The 17,817-nt window shown below is 37.2% G+C and overlaps 2 protein-coding genes and 2 non-coding genes across 6 annotated transcripts; 3 read left to right on the top strand and 1 right to left on the bottom strand.

Annotated features, from left to right (window-relative positions):
* The first annotated feature begins 246 nt into the window (after positions 1 to 246).
* LOC109006159 (transducin beta-like protein 2) lies at positions 247 to 9,978 on the top strand. The gene is made up of 10 exons (XM_018985348.2): positions 247 to 598; positions 1,574 to 1,679; positions 5,942 to 6,002; positions 6,113 to 6,405; positions 6,474 to 6,613; positions 6,903 to 6,977; positions 7,561 to 7,651; positions 8,258 to 8,461; positions 8,967 to 9,011; positions 9,348 to 9,978. The coding sequence occupies exons 1-10, from the start codon at positions 389 to 391 to the stop codon at positions 9,425 to 9,427; spliced, it is 1,305 nt and encodes a 434-aa protein (XP_018840893.1). The 5' UTR covers positions 247 to 388; the 3' UTR covers positions 9,428 to 9,978.
* Positions 9,979 to 10,814: 836 nt separating this feature from the next.
* Positions 10,815 to 10,887, bottom strand: TRNAK-CUU. Its single transcript has one exon. It is a non-coding gene; the product is annotated as a tRNA-Lys (tRNA).
* A 468-nt stretch (positions 10,888 to 11,355) lies between these two features.
* On the top strand, positions 11,356 to 11,551 carry LOC118349127. The gene has a single exon (XR_004802119.1). It is a non-coding gene; the product is annotated as a U2 spliceosomal RNA (small nuclear RNA).
* A 1,170-nt stretch (positions 11,552 to 12,721) lies between these two features.
* Positions 12,722 to 17,804, top strand: LOC109006154 (peptidyl-prolyl cis-trans isomerase FKBP53-like). Of its 3 annotated transcripts, none has more exons than XM_035692600.1 (13): positions 12,722 to 12,843; positions 12,959 to 13,032; positions 13,230 to 13,447; positions 14,027 to 14,163; positions 14,328 to 14,976; positions 15,192 to 15,425; positions 15,537 to 15,749; positions 15,894 to 16,130; positions 16,554 to 16,818; positions 17,011 to 17,098; positions 17,192 to 17,233; positions 17,334 to 17,382; positions 17,477 to 17,804. In XM_035692600.1, the coding sequence occupies exons 1-13, from the start codon at positions 12,831 to 12,833 to the stop codon at positions 17,556 to 17,558; spliced, it is 2,301 nt and encodes a 766-aa protein (XP_035548493.1). In that variant the 5' UTR covers positions 12,722 to 12,830; the 3' UTR covers positions 17,559 to 17,804. The 3 variants fall into 3 exon arrangements, with proteins under 3 accessions (XP_035548493.1, XP_018840889.2, XP_035548494.1); XM_018985344.2 differs by having other exon boundaries at positions 15,192 to 15,431; XM_035692601.1 differs by lacking the exons at positions 17,192 to 17,233; positions 17,334 to 17,382; positions 17,477 to 17,804 and having other exon boundaries at positions 15,192 to 15,431; positions 16,948 to 17,046.
* The last annotated feature ends 13 nt before the right edge of the window (positions 17,805 to 17,817 follow it).

The following is a 17,817-nucleotide window of genomic DNA, read 5'->3' as shown; positions in this document are numbered from 1 at the left end:
AAGGCTTTACCTATTTGGTTGAGCAATACAAATAGGTAACGTCGGGTATTATAGTCAAATTTAAATTAATTAAATCTATGGTGATATAAATGAGTTTTAATTATAATATTTGATCAGTCATTCTTAAATCGTTACATTTCATTCCCTCATTTTATTTTTTGAGGAAAATATTAAGAAAATAAGCATTACCACATATCAGTGAAAACATGTTTCTTCTTCTTTTAAGTGGACACGTATCCCTGTCGATACGTTGCCGTTGCACTCATCACTGAGTAATCAATCCCAAGTGACAAGCTGCAAACTCATTTCCCACGTATCCAAACCCCCGCCATTACCATTTCTCCGAACCCATCTTCCACCTCTCCTCATCACAAAAGCGGGTCAAGAAATGGATCCGGTTCTAGCGCTTACGATCGTTTCGGTTCTGCTCGGCGCTGTAATCGCCCTCGCCTTCTTCAATAGTTACTTCGGCAAGCGAAGATCCGAGGTCCAGTCCGTCGCGAAAGCGGAGCTCCAGTCGGATCCGAAGAAGCACCAGAGGCCTCCACCACCCAAGAAGTCTCACTTCAAAGCTCACTCCCACTCTGCTGCTGATAAGGTATATACGATCTTGAACTCTGTGTCTTCCTACCGAAGGAAGGAGAGAAAGAAGGGAAAATCAAAAGGAGGAATGATATTAAGAAAAGAAAATGTGGAATCTTATGCTTGGTTGAATTTATTTGTTTAGGCAAGACTTAAAATTCTCTATAAGAATTTATCTCAGAAGATGTACTGTATTGCCTGTGAAGTTATATCTTCTGTTTGGTTCTTTAGAAAATCAAGAAAAAAACGGAGATGAAAGGAAAGTCGAAATTTGATTTGGTTTGGATATTTTCTTCTAGGTTGTCTTGGATTTCAAGTTATCAATAGGGAAATGATTTTTCCCTGTCATGTTATCAGTGTGAAGGGTAACCATTATACTAGATTACTTTGCATGAATTTTTTTGATAAGTTACTTTGCATCAAACTTAGTATTGAAAAAGAAAATATTTTGTCGTAGCTTTCTTGTATTGAATGGGGATAATCTTCATGATTTTCTTTCAGCTTTTCCTAGTTCCTAGTTTCAACCATGTATTTAGGTGTTTCTGCTTCTATGCCTATTTACTTGTCTTAATAAAATTTTTTATTACTTATAAAAAAAAAAAAAATTGTCGTGGCTTGTAACAGCCAATGAGTTGTTGTACCGATCAAAAAAGAAAAAAATGGCCAATGAGTTGTTGTAACCATGTAGATGTTATATCTATCACAAATCTCAGACAAAGTGTCATTTCTGAAAATAAGAGATAAGTTCCTTATTCTTTCCCAAATTCCAAGGGGAATCAGGATGGAGTATCATTTCTAAAACTAGGAAATCGGCCCTCAGGTTTCCCTAAACTTCTAGCTAGGTGGTGTAGTTTACCGGGATATAAATTTTCTCAACTTTTTCGCAACAGTATAGTTTATATATTTTACTTTTTTTCTTTGTAACTTTTTATATAACTTGTTGAATCATGTTCGAATTTGTTTTGGTGCTTGCTTTGGATTTGAAATTTAGGATCAAAACAAACGGCATCATCCCTTGGATTTAAACACTCTAAAGGGTCATGGCGATTCAGTCACAGGGATAAGTTTTTCCTCTGATGGGCGAAGTTTGGCAACAGGTGATTATTCATTTTTGTGCAAATTTATGTATATCTCTTGCTGCTGATGTTTATAAATGGATTCAAGTTATTAGTGGTAATCCCAGAATTGTGAATCTAGATGTCTGGTGGAGTAAGAGATTTCAGCTGAAATAATGTGTATGTTGGTCTCTTTTTTTTTTTTTTTTTTTTCTGCATCTAGGTTTTATAAATGGGGTTTTTTTTTTTTTCTTTTGTCTATAAATATTTTTATTGGGATAACTGTCTACTATGGTGGAGCCTTCAATTAAGATGGCGAGGGAGATTGGTTGCACTAGATTATGTTTATCCTTGCATGAATGATTATTTTCTGGCCTTCTCATTTGCTTAATCATCTACTAGCCATCTCTTGTAATTAAATGATGGAACCTTAAATCTATCTGGAATGTTTTGCTTAAAAAGAATGTTGTGGAGATTGGATCCCTTCTCATTTTCATATGGTGTTCGCTGAGTTTCTTTCATTAAAAAAGGTAGTGCAACTTTTCAATATGCAACTCTCTCTCCAACATTTTTTCTCGCCGTACACGTGAAAAAAAAAATGTTGTGTATCTTTGTTGGTGTTTCTTCTGCTAACGGTGGTTGAGACCTATTGTTTTTTTTAGCTCAGTTTTTTCAGTGTCTTTATGAGTAGTTGTGTTGTGATGGGGTCTAGTAGGAATGTTATTATTGATCAAAAATATTTTGAGTTCAAGAAGATGAATGCAAGGTGGTGGAGAATCACTGAGAGTAGCTATCGTGTTGTGAACCACATTTTCATTGATCAAGCCTCGTTGGGTTGGCTGACTGGCTGATGAGGGGCCCTCTGGTTTCTTCGAATCCTGTAGAAATGGTTCTCAGGTATTGGTGGTGTAAAGGCAGCGTAACTCTTATGGGAGTTTTTTCACCCTATCGGAATTTGGGCAAGAGAAATGGCGCGGCCTACTAGTGATACCGGAAGGGAGGAAAGGGGTAGGTTGGAGGGATTTTGGTGAGTTGTTGAAGTAAATTTCTGCAACCTCCTCTGTTTTGGGAGGGAATAACCAGAGGGAGTCGCACATAGAGGTCTCCTCCTCCGCCGATGGGGAACCAAGTTTTCTCTTCGTACAGAGAGGCTTTGTCTCGTACTATAAAACCTGCAGAGGGGTCAGGAGCTACGTCCACTTTGGTGAATGCGCAGCTCGGTGGAGACGCAAGTATGGGTAGGCATTTGTTGGGGCCAAGTTTGGAAAGCTTGCTGCATGCTTTGGCTGAGATGGAGATGCAAGTGGGGTATTTGCATATGAATATGGGAATTTTAAAACGTTGCGTTGAGGGATTGCAGATGGAAAAGGCCTTCGTAATGGGCCAGGGAGATGTTGAGGTTGGTGAGACTCTTAATGGGGTTAAGGGAAATGTTATTGAGAGATATATCGGAGGAGATGTTATTGAGGAAGGGCATGGTTATGGCAAACTTGGAGAGGGTTCTGTTGTCAGAGGAGATGTCATGGCGTAAAAAATCTAGGGCCCTTTGGTTGAAAGAAGGTGATAGGTGCACGAAGTTTTTTCACAAAGTGGCTAATTCTCATCGGCGTAACAATGCTATTGAGCCGCTTCAACTAGGCTCTCAGGTGTTATCTTATCCGACGGAGCTAGAAAATCATATTGTACATTACTATGAGACCCTTCTCACAAAATCGGATTATTGGAGGCTGAAGCTTGATGCCTTGCCTTTTGACGCAATTGACTCGCAGAGTGCGAGTGTTTTGGAGAGACTCTTCGTTGAAGAAGAAATTTACAAGGTCATCACTGGTATGGCTAAGGATAAAGCACCGGGTTTGGACGGTTTTTCTATGGGTTTCTTTCAAACTTGTTGGGACAATGTCAAATGTGATGTTATGTAGGTTTTTAGTGAATTTCACTCATGTCAAAAGTTTGAAAAATTCTTTAATGCGACCTTTATTGCTCTCATTCCCAAGAAACACGAGGCTTCGACGATTGAGGATTTTCGTCCACTAAGCCTAGTTAGTGGTGTTTATAAGATTATTTCAAAGGTGCTTGCCAACCGGCTTAGTCCGGTGTTGGAACTTATTATTTCCAAGTCTCAGAATGCTTTTATTTGTGGGAGACAAATTCTTGATTTGTTTGGATCATAGACTACGGGAAGGAGGTTCAGGTATTATCTACAAGCTGGACATGAAGAAGACATATGATCATGTAAACTGGAAATTCATTTTATACCTGCTTGAGAGGTGTGACTTTGGGGATAAGTGGATTTCATGGATGTGTCATTGTATTTCAACCACCCGTTTCTCAGTTCTAGTTAATGGCACACTAGCTGGTTTTTTTTTATAGTTCGTGAGGATTGCGGCATGGAGATCTTCTCTCTCCTCTTCTATTTGTTATAGTTATGGAGGCTCTAAATAGGATGGTGCAGACTGCTGTTGGGGGAGGATACTTATCTGGTTTTCAGGTGGGTAATGGCTCTGGTGGCCCTATTATCATCTCACACATTCTTTTCGCAGATGATACTTTAGTCTTTTGTGAAGTGGATAATAGCCAGATCCAAACTTTACGTGCACTGTTACTTTGCTTTGAAGCAGTGTTAGGGCTTGAGGTGAACCTTGGCAGGTCTGAGATGGTTCTTATGGGTGCGGTTTCTAATATCCTCAGTTTAGCAAGCCTTCTAGATTGTAAAGTGTCCTCTTTCCCAATGAAATATATGGGCCTTCCGTTTGGTGCAACTTTCAAGAATAGAGCTATATGGGATGGGGTGGTGGAGAAGATTGAGAAAATGTTGGCTGGTTGGAAACAGGTATATTTATCAAAAGGGGGCCACCTCACTCTTATTAAGAGTACTCTCACTAACCTCCCTACATATTTTTTTATCCCTGTTTCCTTTGCCTATAAGAGTGGTGAACAGAAATGGAGAAACTCTTTAGGGCCTTCTTATGGGGAGGCATGGGAGAGGAGAAGAAATTTCATTTGGTTAGATAAAAGACAGTTTGTGCCTCAGTTGTGAATGGGGGGTTGGGAGTGTGTAACTTGAGAACTTTTAACAGAGCTCTATTGGGGAAATGGCTTTGGAGATATCACTTGGAGGGGGGTTCATTGTGGAAGGAAATTATTGACGCGAGATATGGTGTCACTTGGGGTGGTTGGTGCTCCAACGAAGTGAGAGGGGGATATGGTGTGGGTTTATGGAAGTTTATAAGGAAGGGGTGGCCATGCTTTGCAAATCAAATTCATTTTGTAGTTGGGGAGGGCAATCGAATTAATTTTTGGCGGGACTTATGGTGTGGAGATCATGCATTGGAAAGGGTTTTTTCGGCCCTATATCGTATTGCAGTTAATAGGGAGACTTCAGTGGCGGATGTGCGGTTATTTTCTCATGGCTCGCATCAGTGGAATATTCTTTTTAATAGGGATTTTCATGATTGTGAATTATCTATTGTTTCAGATTTTTTCAGCCTACTATATTCCAAGGGAACTCCTATAACACAACGAGATAGATTGAAATGGAGGTCTAATAATCACAAGATATGCACTGTTAAGGCATATTATAACATCTTGACAACACAAGTTCATACTCCGTTCCCTTGGAAGAAGATTTGGAGGTCTCGCGTGCCTTTCAAAATAGCATTTTTTGTTTGGAATGCTGCTCTTGGGAAGATCTTGACCACGGACAACTTGAGGAAGAGAGGATGTGTAGTGATGGATTGGTGTTACTTGTGTAAAAAGAATGGAGAATTTGTGGACCATCTCTTACTTCACTGTGAGGTAACAAGGATGTTGTGGGATGAGATCTTCCAAAGGGTTGATGTTGCTTGGGTTATGCCCATGAGGGTGGTGGATTTGTTGGGTTGTTGGAGAAAGATACATGGAAGTTATCAAGTGGAAGCGGTATGGAAGATTTTTCCATTGTGCATCATGTGGTGTATTTGGACGGAAAAGAATGCGCGCTGCTTTGAAAATAAGGAACACACATTGACCGAGTTGAAGACTTTTGTGTTACACACCTTAATGTGTTGGTTTTCCGCTATTGTATTGCATGGGGATAATATAATGTTCATGATTTCTTATTTTTAATTTATTGCTCTTAGAATGTAATTAGGTGTCTTTCTGTATACTTCTTGTGTACATGGGCTAAGCCTATGTCATTCATATATATAATATTTATCTCTTACTTATATAAAAAAAAAAGTTTCTTTCATTTGAACAATTTGATTTCTCTCTTATGCAAGATATATTTTTTGATACTCATTTTAGTTTCTTTTATATCCGCTTAGCTTGTGCCGATGGAGTGGTCAGGGTATTCAAGTTGGATAATGCTTCAAGTAAAAGTTTCAAGTATGAATTTCTAGTAACCTTGATATAATATTAGATTTTGCCTCAATATAAAAGATGCAGGGGCTTTTTTCTTGCTTTTTACTCCATGTATTATTTGAAAATTTTTGCAGGTTTATGAGAATGAATTTGCCTGCTGGAGGCCATCCAACAGCAGTTGCATTCTCTGATGATGTGTCTTCTATAGTCATAGCTTCTCAGACGCTTACTGGTTCTTCTTTGTACATGTACGGAGAGGAAAAGCCCAAAGGTTCTAATGAGAATAAACAAGCCAAGCTTCCTCTCCCAGAAATTAAATGGGAACATCACAAAGTCCATGAGAAAAAAGCTATTATAACCCTTGTTGGCACTACTGCAAGTTATGGAAGTGCTGATGGAAGTACAATTATTGCTTCTTGTTCAGAAGGTAATTTATCTTCTTTTATCTTTGAAAATGTTTGTTTTTGTTTGCTTCTGTTGATCTGTTACTTTCAGGGACTGATATCATACTTTGGCATGGAAGAACTGGGAAGATTTTGGGAAATGTTGACACAAATCAGTTGAAAAACACCATGACTGCCATATCACCAAATGGGCGTTTTATTGCTGCTGCAGCCTTTACTGCAGATGTGAAGGTGATTATCTCTAGTTTATCCTGATCAATCTGCAGTCAGTGATTGCTTCACATTTTTTCTCAACCAACTTATGAAAAGGTTTCTCTTCATGGCATCCTCTAGCACTCCATCTATAATTCCTTTTCAATTTTATCCTTGCTGAAACAAATGTCTTGTCCTAGGTGTTTGGTATGTATGCCTTGCTTCTCAATTTGAGTGTCCCACACATCTAATCTGGAACGAGTTGCAACTTTATCTGATTGTTCATGTCAACTAATGAATTACTCTTTTGACACGATTTCTTTTGCAGGTTTGGGAAATAGTATACTCAAAGGATGGTTCAGTCAAGGAGGTTTTAAAAGCTATGCAGCTTAAAGGGCACAAGGTTATACTTTCAATCATGTCTTCACAAAGTTTGTTTGCCTCGATTTTTCTTTATTTTTCGTTCTATTTTCCATTTTGTGTATTTATATTCATGAAATGTGTAGAACTTTAGATTAGATGTAAAAGAAAGAAGGAAAACTAGTCTTCCAAATTGATCCCTACTTGCATTGTTCTTCAAAATTTAAGTTAATAGAAGTTATAGAAGTTATTAAGTGTTTTCACTTATTAAAAAAAAAAAAGAACTTTAGGTTAGATGTATATGGCATCAGAAAGTCCAGGCAATGTTGATTGGCATTAAGGGTGTTTTCAGAAAATCCACAAATGTCTCATTTCTCTAGTGGAATTTCTGGCATTGAGTGTATTTTTTGGTTTCTTATAATGGAAAGCATATAACAGTGACGCATATACACATGACCTGCAATTTATGGTACATTTTTAAGGTCTTTCTGTGATAGAAATATATTGCTTTTACTAATCTTACTAAAGTCACTATGTTTCGTTATGTGAATTTGTTCTTATCATTGCTTGATGGTTTAATAATTGTATTGCTTCTTCTGTCTAATTTTCCTTCTTTTGATGTTCAGAGTGCAGTAACTTGGTTATGTTTTGCTCCTAACTCAGAGCAAATCATCACAGCTTCCAAAGATGGTTCAATAAGAATTTGGAATATCAATGGTGTGTACACATCTCATACATATTTCTCCTAAGCTTTGCACTTATTCAGGAAAAATATACTCCTATTAACAATTGGAGAAAGAATATATATCCTCATGACCTTATCTAACAGTGAGTTAGTGAATGAATGGATTGAAGCACAATAACCATCAAAACAATGTACTTGACACGTACTTTTACCAAGCTTTTTTCATGTAATTGAGCTAACAACCCCCCCCCCTGCGGGCAAGTGAAACACAAAATCATTCTTTAACGTGTTGAGTGCACTTTAATAGTCTTAGCAAAACTTTTTATGAATAAAACTTCTTGATTACCTATAAAAAGTCTTTTAGTAAAACACGTATACGAGGCTAGATCAAAGGGGTGCTGAATTAAGTTTCACCAATGTCTCTGGTGCATATGCTTTCTGTATAAAGAGAACACATTCGCACCACATTCGCAACTAACCCCCCCCCCCCCCAAAGTCAACATAAAAAACCAATGTGAATATAGCAGTTCTAACAATTTCACATTATCCCTTAAGTTATCCAACCTTTATTTGTCTTCTCATGTTTATGGTTCCATAGTCTTGTTGGTGCTGACCATCATTTACCTGTCGTCTTGAAGTTCGGTATCATCTTGACGAGGATCCAAAAACTCTGAAGGTGTTTCCAATTCCACTTCATGATTCAAGTGGTGCTACTTTGCACTATGATCGTCTTTGTATATCCCCAGATGGAAGGATATTAGCAGCAACTCATGGTTCGACATTGCAGTGGTTATGTGTAGAAACTGGGAAAGTTTTGGACACAGCTGACAAAGCACATGAAGGTATTAATTAGTTGAATGTTTTTCTGCTTTATTTTTATTTGCTTTTTCATACTGTTATGTTAATTATGAACTAGTCTGACATATGTTTCCTTTAGCCAAATATTCTCATTTGTAGTCGCTGTTGTCTCAGGTCTACTTAGGTTCATACCAAGGATGTTGTCTTGTTTCATGGAATATTTCTATGTTTGTCTAAATTGCCATTCAGTGATCCACAGAAATTTAGCTCTTTACTGTGCAAATTGTAGATAGTGTCCTGTCTGCATTTTATCAAGTTTTACGTTCGTTAACTCAAAAAATGAATGTTCTTCTAAGTATTTGTTGATGAGTATTCTTCATTTGGACTTATTTAGTTATTTATGGTCTGACATTGTTGTCTGGCTCACACAAACCCACCTTTGTCATTCAATGAATTAACCATTTTAGTGTTTTGTTCCAATTACAAAAAAAAAAAAAATATTTTCTTATGAATCTTGTATTGACCTCAGTCTATGACTCTACCATGCAGGTGACATCACATGCATCTTATGGGCACCTAAGATCATTCCTATGGGTAAATCACCTTCCTGATATGGCACAATGATTGTCTGCACATTTTTCTACTTTTCTCTTCTTGAACTTTAGCCGAGTCATCTCAAAGTTTTCAAATGGAAGCCTCTCTTCTCGCAGAAGATTAAGACTTTAAAATTCCAGCTAAGAAACCCCTTCACGAAAATTATCTCCTATCATTTTTGAAGTCTGAGAAGTCTAAATGACCTTGTCTGGAAAAGCTCACGTTTGATCAATTAGATGCAAAATATGCTTCTGCTTAATTCTATTGATTAAAAGGGTGTTAATAGACACAAAAGCAAGCTTTACAGATGATTTGTTTTTATATATGCTTCTGCAGGAGATGGAGAAGTTTTGCTTTTAGCCACAGCTGGTGTTGACAAGAAAGTGAAGTTGTGGGCAGCTCCATCAACTCGCTGATCCTAATGTAATGAATGTGTTGGTGGACTTGCTTGAAGTAGTGGATGATGAAGATCCTGAGCATACATGGTTGCTTGTCTAGTTATTCACCCTTGTTTCCTCCAATGGTTAATAGTTTCGACAACTTACTCAATGCAAGCTACATACCTTTTAGCTGAAAGGTAAGATGCAGGATCTTCAGGAGCGTGCAAATTCAGAGACCAAAGCCTTTATCTTCACTCGCATTCGCATAGTTTGATTGTACTGAAATTTTGGTGACAGATTGATAGAGAAGTAGATAATGTGGTTGGTTTTGACTGACTTTTGCATCCGTCTATGCGGTGTTACAATAATAGTTTCTATGTTGAAATTGCCGTGGATTAGAACCAATTTTGCTCGGGCCAGATGGCTCCGTATGGCTTTCCTTGCGGTCCTGACCATAATGGTCATATAAAAGACTTCTGAGATGCTGTTTGAATAGTGTTGTAGAACATTCTATGATAGACAAATAATTGGGGAAGAAGTATGCTGTTTGAGACCGTTTGGCACCGGAAGAATAGAAGAAGACTTGTGAATGCTCATGTGCAAATGTTGTGACTTGTGAGGGCGTTTGTGTGAGAGATTTGGAAACAACCGTGACATTTATGAATATGATTGTATTTATGGGTGTAATCGGTCCAGTTCGGTCCGTTTTTATATATTTTTTAGAACTAAATTAATATACACCGGTTTTGAAAATTTAAGAATCGATACTGTAATTCACTATCGAAATGGAAATTTCTAGTTTTTCTGGTTTCAGTCCGGTCCGGTTTTTCCGATTTTAAGGATTTTATATATGTTAGTAATAATATGATGTTTAGATATACGAAACTATTTATATTATAATATAAGTAAATTATATATATATCAAAAGTAAGTTTATATTAATATTTTAATATTAATGTTTATGTTTATCATTAAAATTTTATGTTATATTAGTTTTATATTATAAGATTGAAATTTATATGTTATATTAAAATTTATAAAATTAATTTTATGTTATATCACATGTTATATTAATTTTATATTATAAGATTAATATATTTGAATAATAAGATTATAATTTTATATTATATTAATTAGCAACTTAGCATATTATATATATAATATAATACAAAAAATTATAAATATATATCAATCTGGTTCGATTTAAAGCAGTTTTAAAATATGAAAATCTATATCACGTTGGTTTTGATTCTCAAGAACCGTACTACACCGGACTGAACCCATTTTTTTTTTTCACTCTAATTGGCTAATTGTTATTGTATTCGTTAAGGTGGCTGCTGAGACGCAACGCATCGTTTTACCATGAAAAATAAATAAAAGTTGCGTAAAACAGGTTAATAGAATCGATTAAAAAAAGAAAAGGCGCCCACCGTGGGGCTCGAACCCACGACCACAAGGTTAAGAGCCTTGCGCTCTACCGGCTGAGCTAGACGGGCGTTCTTGAGCAGCTAATGGAGAAAATAATTTTATCCTTTTCTTATCTTAGTCAAACGGTATTCCGCAAATACGGTATCATCGGTTTGCGGTGCATCTCATTTCCTGGCTTCGTCATCAATCGATGGAGCAAATTTAGAACATTTCGAACCTGGATTATTTGTTCTTGCCTTAATTAGATGCTTACCATTCACCGGCAAATCATAACTGTCAACCCAAGAAAATCTTTGCAGAATCAAAACTTGCCCAGGCAACAAATCTCTCTCGCCCTTCATTTTCACCTCTTCGGCGTCACAAATCATCGAACTCTTTCCTCCAAGAATTTGTTCTATACATGTGCAGACTAGTTCCCCACATGTTGGTTGTCAATAGCCGAAAGTTCTATTGTCCATTGTCCCACACGGAGAGAATAGGAGAGGCCGAATGTGAAGGCAGGGTTATAAAAGTCGAATTGGTGGACGATACAAAGCATTCCTTTCTCGGCCTTTTGGCTAAGATCAAGTGTAGTATCTGTTCTTATCAGTTTAATATCTGATACGTGGCCCATCGGGTCACACGATATTAAATTAATTTTTTAAGGGGGAAAGCCCATTACGGCAGCTTGCTGCCCGGGATTTCTAGCGTCGCCCATGCGTTGCACTACTGTGCGGGCCTGGCGCACCCCACTCAATTCCAGTTTAACTGATATTCTTGTAGAACTAGCGCGTGTTGTTAGTTTGCTTAGTCGTTGTTTTAATTGAATAAAATCTTATTAAAATAATAATTTTTAATATTATTATTTAAAAAATTTATGATATTTTATATAAAATTTTAAAAAAATGTAACGATAAAGTGGGATAAGATGAGATATATTAAATTGAGTTGTCAATCCAAATTGAGGCTTGGTTTAGGATTCTTTTTGTCCCAAAACATCAAAGCTAGGCAGCCACAGTTGTCTGTTATTAATTAACGAAAAAAAATTGGTGATCAAGTTAAAGCATGTAGGGTAAAGGACTTAGAGTAAGAATATAATAGAGAAATGATAGAATTATTAAAGAATTCGGTGACATTAGCTTTTATCCTAAAATTTTATTATAAGCAAGTTTGTGCATCAATTCGTGCACTAATATTGATATGTAATATATATGTTTAATAAAACGATGTGAATTAAAGATGAAAATAATTTTTATGATATAGGAGATTTTTTTCTTCTTTCAAAAATTTGTTTTTAATTTTTTTTAAATAAAAAAAATTATTGGTACGCAATATGGTACACGAACTCGTTTGTATATAGCAAAATCTTAGTTTTTATTATTCTACTAAGAAATAAATAAGAGTGGGATGTGAACAAAGAAAATGAAAACTAAATCGATGGATAAATGATTCAGGAGAAGTACAGATTTTTTTATTTTTAATTTTACCAGTTAACTATGGTGATCATGCAAAATAGAACACAACTATTTACCAGTTAATTATAGTGATTAGGCAAAAAATAAGATTTATTTGAGAACATAATTATTTTTAAATATTTTTTTATTATTTATTAATAATTTTATTTATAAATTATTTTACTATTATTTATAAATGATCTAAAATAATACCTAAATCCAAGCTTTGAAAGTCGAAAACCATTAACCAATGTAAAAGACGAAATTTGAAAGTCCCGCGCTGCTCCCTGTCCCGAGTTTGCCTTCGCGTAATTCCTTTAAGGGCTACACATCAGCACGGCACAACGGCCCGTGTGGGTCCCCAACGTAACACTGTAACATGGCATCGTTGGGTTGGGTTGGGTTGGGTTGGGTTGTAGAAGGACCCACCCATGCCTCTAGAAAAACACTATAGACAGATGTGAAATAAAGGGCTTAGCTGTGGTTCTTCTAGGGTTTAAGAGACGAAGCAAGAAATAAACACATCGATTAATATCCGAGGATACGCCTCTGGTCGGCCTCTGATTCTGTCCTCAAAAATGGCTTTCTGGGGTAAGTTCCCCTATCTCACCCCAACCTGAAAAAAAAAAACACAATTTGAGGAGTTGTGCTATTTGTATGCGGGAAAATTAATCTTTTCCTAAATCCACATGCGTTAATTTTTCAGGAATCGAAGTAAAACCTGGGAAGCCTTTCACTCATGAATTTGACGAGTTGAAAGGACGGCTTCATATATCAATGGTACGCATTTCCAGCAGAGATTGTCAATCTCTCTCTCTCAATCTTTATAATTCGTGATTGTATTCTGAGGCACGAGCTATTGTAAACAAATTGCGGTTATTGGATTTTTTTAAAGAATTATTCCGATTACATACGATTCGTTTCGGAAAGAACAGATTTACCATATTGGTTAATGATCGGTTTGTTGGTTTTCTCAGGCTACTCTGGCACTTGGCACTGCCACTGCCAAAAGCGTACTTCAGTGTAATGTAGGAAACAGGAGTCCTGTTTATCTTTGCGCTTTGTATCCTGTAAGTGCTGAATCGGTGCAACTGAATCTGGAATTTGAAGAGGCCGACGATGTTGTCTTCTCGGTTCTTGGTCCTCGGAGTGTCTTCCTCACTGGTTACTATATGCGTGGTGGCCAGCACGATTCGTATCCTTTTCTTGATTTGAACTTTGGACTCTGGAGATTGTTTATGGCTTGAGTATTTTTAACAGTTTGATGTTCTTAGGTAAGCGGTCTATGCGCCTATTATCTATTTAGTTGCTGGGAAAATAGGAAAGTGGAACGTTTGGAAGTATAGGTTGCTGTACAAAATCCGTCGATATGGAAACATCCATCTAATTGTTTGTTTTCCTTTGTAGGTAACATTTATCTAACTGTGCCCAGTAAATATATTGCATATGATGACCTTTTGTTTTAGATTAAGCCCTTCTTTGGATTCGAGACTTACCTCATCTTATCTCATCATTACAACTTTATCAAATTTCCACATAAAATATAATAAATAATTCAATTTTTTTAAATATCAAAACAATAATAATATTAAAAATAATATTTTAACAATATTTTATTCAACTTATCTAAAACCATCTCAATGGCACCCTTGGGATTAGTTGAGACACTGTTCCCGGACACCCGTGCCAATAAAAAAAATTAATACTTACCCTTTGTTTTGGATTTTGTTTTCCTCCAAGGGTTTGTTTATTTTTCCTTTACTGTAATGACAAGAGAACCTTGTGGGGAAGATATTGTTGACACAGAAACAGAGAGGTCTGAGGATAGTGATGAAGATGATTATGAAGATAGTTTTATCGACGACGATGATCCAGAAGTCTACCCCCCTTCTCTCATTTCCGATGGTGGAGGTATATTTTTTAATCACTTCCCTCATAAATTTTCCATATAGGATGCTAAAATGTAGCCTGTGATGTTAGCTCTACACCCTTTTATGCCATTTTGTGTGGATAACTTGGGTGGGAAGATGTGTCTGAATGTTTGCTTGCATGTTTTTTGTTGGTTCTGATTTCAGTAGTTTCAGTTGAGATGTTGGATAGTGAGAGGCCTAAGCATGGTAAAGGCAGCCGAAGACGGCTTAGGAAGAGGTACCAAATGAGCGAGTCTGAAGAGGAGGGATGCTCTCAAGAAAAAAATATTGTAAATGGTCGTAGTGGTGAGCCAGAGTTTGAAAGTGAAGATGAAGATAGCATCCCGATTTCGTCTTTCTACAAGAGTAAAACCACTGCAAAAAAAACGAAAGAGGAAGTAGACAGAGATGACAAGGAAATGAGTGAAACTAGTAAGAAGAATACAGAAGATGAAGGAAATTACGTTAGTGAATCAACAAGAAAAGCTGGCAATGTTGTAAATGGTCAGCAAAAAAGTATCATAGAAAAATCAACAGAGGAAGTAGAAGTCAAAACTCACAAAGGAACAGGTGAAACTAGTGTCAAGGAGATGGAAGATGGTGGAAATTACACTATTCAAACAAAAAGAGAAGTTCTCGATGCTTTTATAGAGGGCGAGACCAAAACCCCCACAAAGAAAACAACAGAGGAAGTACTGGGCAGAGCCAGCAAGGGTAAAGGTGAAATCAGTTACAAGGAGACAGAAGATGATTTTAATCCTGTCATTGAACCAAAAAGAAAAGCTGATGGTCTTGTAGATGGCCAGCCGAAGAGGTAAGTCCTAAATAACTAGTCATGTCAATTTAAGTTCTTTAAGAGCTTGACTGGTTTGTACAAAAGGTATATATATTTGTTGCACTAAAACCATTACATGAGAATGTTCTCAAATGTGCGAATAAAAGATAAAGTTTCTTTATTCCTTTGCCATATATATTTATGGCAAACAACATTAAACAGAGTGGCCATCTTGTTTGGATTGCTTTGTGCAGGCAATCTGACATGCCGATCAATTGCATGCCGTCCTCTGAAGGGGGCCCTGAAAATGGTATTAAGCCAAAGAAGAAAAGAAAAGATCAGTCTAAGGAGGAGAAACCCCTCGAAGCCGATAGTGATAACTGTAGTTATATTATAAATAAGGTTTTAACCTTGAAAGATGAGGCAAGGACTGATAATATTGGACATGATCTGGTTGTGAAAGATGGACAAGGTTGGAAGGAAGCCAAGGGCAAGTCAGTAATTTTGTGATCTCTGCTTTTAGTTTCAGACATGCTCATACACATTAAATACACAACAAAAATCAAAGGTTTTGTAATTGTTCTAACCTACTCATGCAGGGCAGCTGAAGTGATGGATACAGTGTTGCTGCCTTCCTCTGAAGATGGTGGGAGGCCAAAGAAGAAAAGGAAAGAACGGCCAAAGGAGGGGAAGAATGATGAAGCTGAATGTAAGCATGGTAATGTTGTTAAAGAGGATAAAACCCAGAAAATTGAGTCAAACACTGACTACAGGCTCCACGATTTCCCTTTGAGGGATGAGGCCAATGATCAGTGAGTACTTCTGTGACCCGTGCTTTAAATATATAACAGACTTGTATTCAGGCGTCCAAGCATGGGTTAACATTCCTCCTATTGAGAGGGTTTACTGAGATTTCAGTTTGTTGACCCCTATGTTGTTTATATTTTCTTGAGCAGGGAAGCTGAACTGCCAGAAAATCTATCACTGCCATTCACAGAAGTTGGCTCTGAAGTTGGTGAAAAGCCTAAGAAGAAACGTAAACAACAGGCAAGCGATACAAAGATTTCTAAAGCTGACAGTAAGCATGACAATGTTCTCCGAGAAGATAGAGCTCAGCAAAATGAACCAAAGGCTGATGACATTGTCTGCGATTTGCCTATGGAAGAACAAAATCAGTATCCAGACAATCTCAAGTCGGTATACTTTTGAGCTTCAATTCTACAAATGCATAACAAGGAAGTTGCATGAACTTTGCTCCCTCCCCCAACCCAACCCAACCCAATCCAAATACAAGAGAGTCCGGTGAAGTATTCAATGAAGGCACGGAAACACACTCACAGAAGTCACACGAACTATGAACTCTCCCCCAACCCAACTTAACCCAAATTCAAGAGGCTAGTGAGAGTACTATAAAAATTGCAACCAGTCAACTGATTAAAATTACAAAGAACATCTTTATTCATTTGCTTAGGAAAAAGCACATTTACTGATTTTCTTTTAAATCCATTACTTGGGCAATTTTATTGTTCATCTAGGCAGGTCAAGATGAATAGCACTCAAGCTACTATTTATTAGCCATTTGATTTCCTTTTCTATCATTCTTACATATTATACAGGTGTTTTGAGAGTAGTGCCCATGAATTTGCTGATGACAATCACTCTGAGGGCAAGAATATTAAGAAGAAGAAGAAGAAAAAGAGTAAAACCAAGGAGAAAGAGGAAGCTGTGAATATGAATATAACCCCTCTGCCAATGGACAAGATTGAGGACAAGAAAATGAGTGACAAGTCTTCTCAAATTTGGACCTTGTCTAACGGATTAATCATTGAGGTGCTAGAAATGGGGAAACCAGACAGCAAAGTTGCTGCTTCAGGGAAAAGGGTGAGTTCCTTCGAATCCATATTTAAGTAATGATGATAATTAAATGTGCCATGCTGCATGTAGTTTTTCATCTCAAGTAATGAACAGAAAGGTGATATAGTCATCTTGTTTTTCTGGGTTGGCTGAAAGGTGACTTGCCAAAAAGAAGTGTGTTCTAGAAAATGCTGATTGATATCAATTGTCCGGATTCAGGTCAGTATCAACTACGACGGGAAGTTGAAAAAGAATGGAGAATCATTTGACTCAAATGTAGGGTGTGCTCCCTATAAGTTTCGGATAGGTACTACCTATATGATATAGATTGCTGGTTTACTCAGATATTTGTTAGTTTTGTTACGTAGTATAACATATATATGTATGTGGCCTCTTGCAGGTTTGGGAGAAGTTATAGGGGGTTGGGATATCGGTCTTGATGGTAATGACTTTGAGATGTTTTTAACCCCGCTAAACTTTAATTGCTATGCTGAAAGCTATTTACTGTTTTTCTTTGGCTGACTTGTGTGCATGATTGTTAGGCATGCGAGTGGGTGAGAAAAGAAGACTTACAATCCCACCATCATTGGGGTACGTGATCAACCGATTATTGCAGAACATTTTGTTTATGCTTGTTTGTTCGAGTGTTCAGTGCCATGCTTAATATGCTGCGCTTGTGTTGCAGTTTTGGGAGTGCAAGACGAGGGGAGAATGTACCACCAGACTCGTGGCTGGTGTATGATATCGAATTGGTCAAAGTCCACTGATTAATCCGCCTCATCGCTTGTGGTCCTGAAATTGGTGGCTAAAGGTGGTGCGAGATGCTAGCTAATAGTTGAAGGGAAAAAAAAGTCTTGTTATTCCTGTGTAGTTTTGGGTCTCAGATGATTGGTGCAGAAGCAGACATGATTGTCGTAAATTTTGTGTAAAACCTGTTTTTAAGGGGACTATTATGTTATATATATTTTTCGTTATGCTGGATATGAATGAGAAGAAACGGGTTGTTTCACTTCGAGGATCGAGTTT

The sequence above is a fragment of the Juglans regia genome, chromosome 7 (genome assembly GCF_001411555.2).
Source record: "Juglans regia cultivar Chandler chromosome 7, Walnut 2.0, whole genome shotgun sequence".
Classification (NCBI taxonomy): Eukaryota; Viridiplantae; Streptophyta; class Magnoliopsida; order Fagales; family Juglandaceae; genus Juglans; species Juglans regia.
Note: the sequence above shows the minus strand (reverse complement) of the source record. Positions and strands in the feature narration are given on the sequence as shown.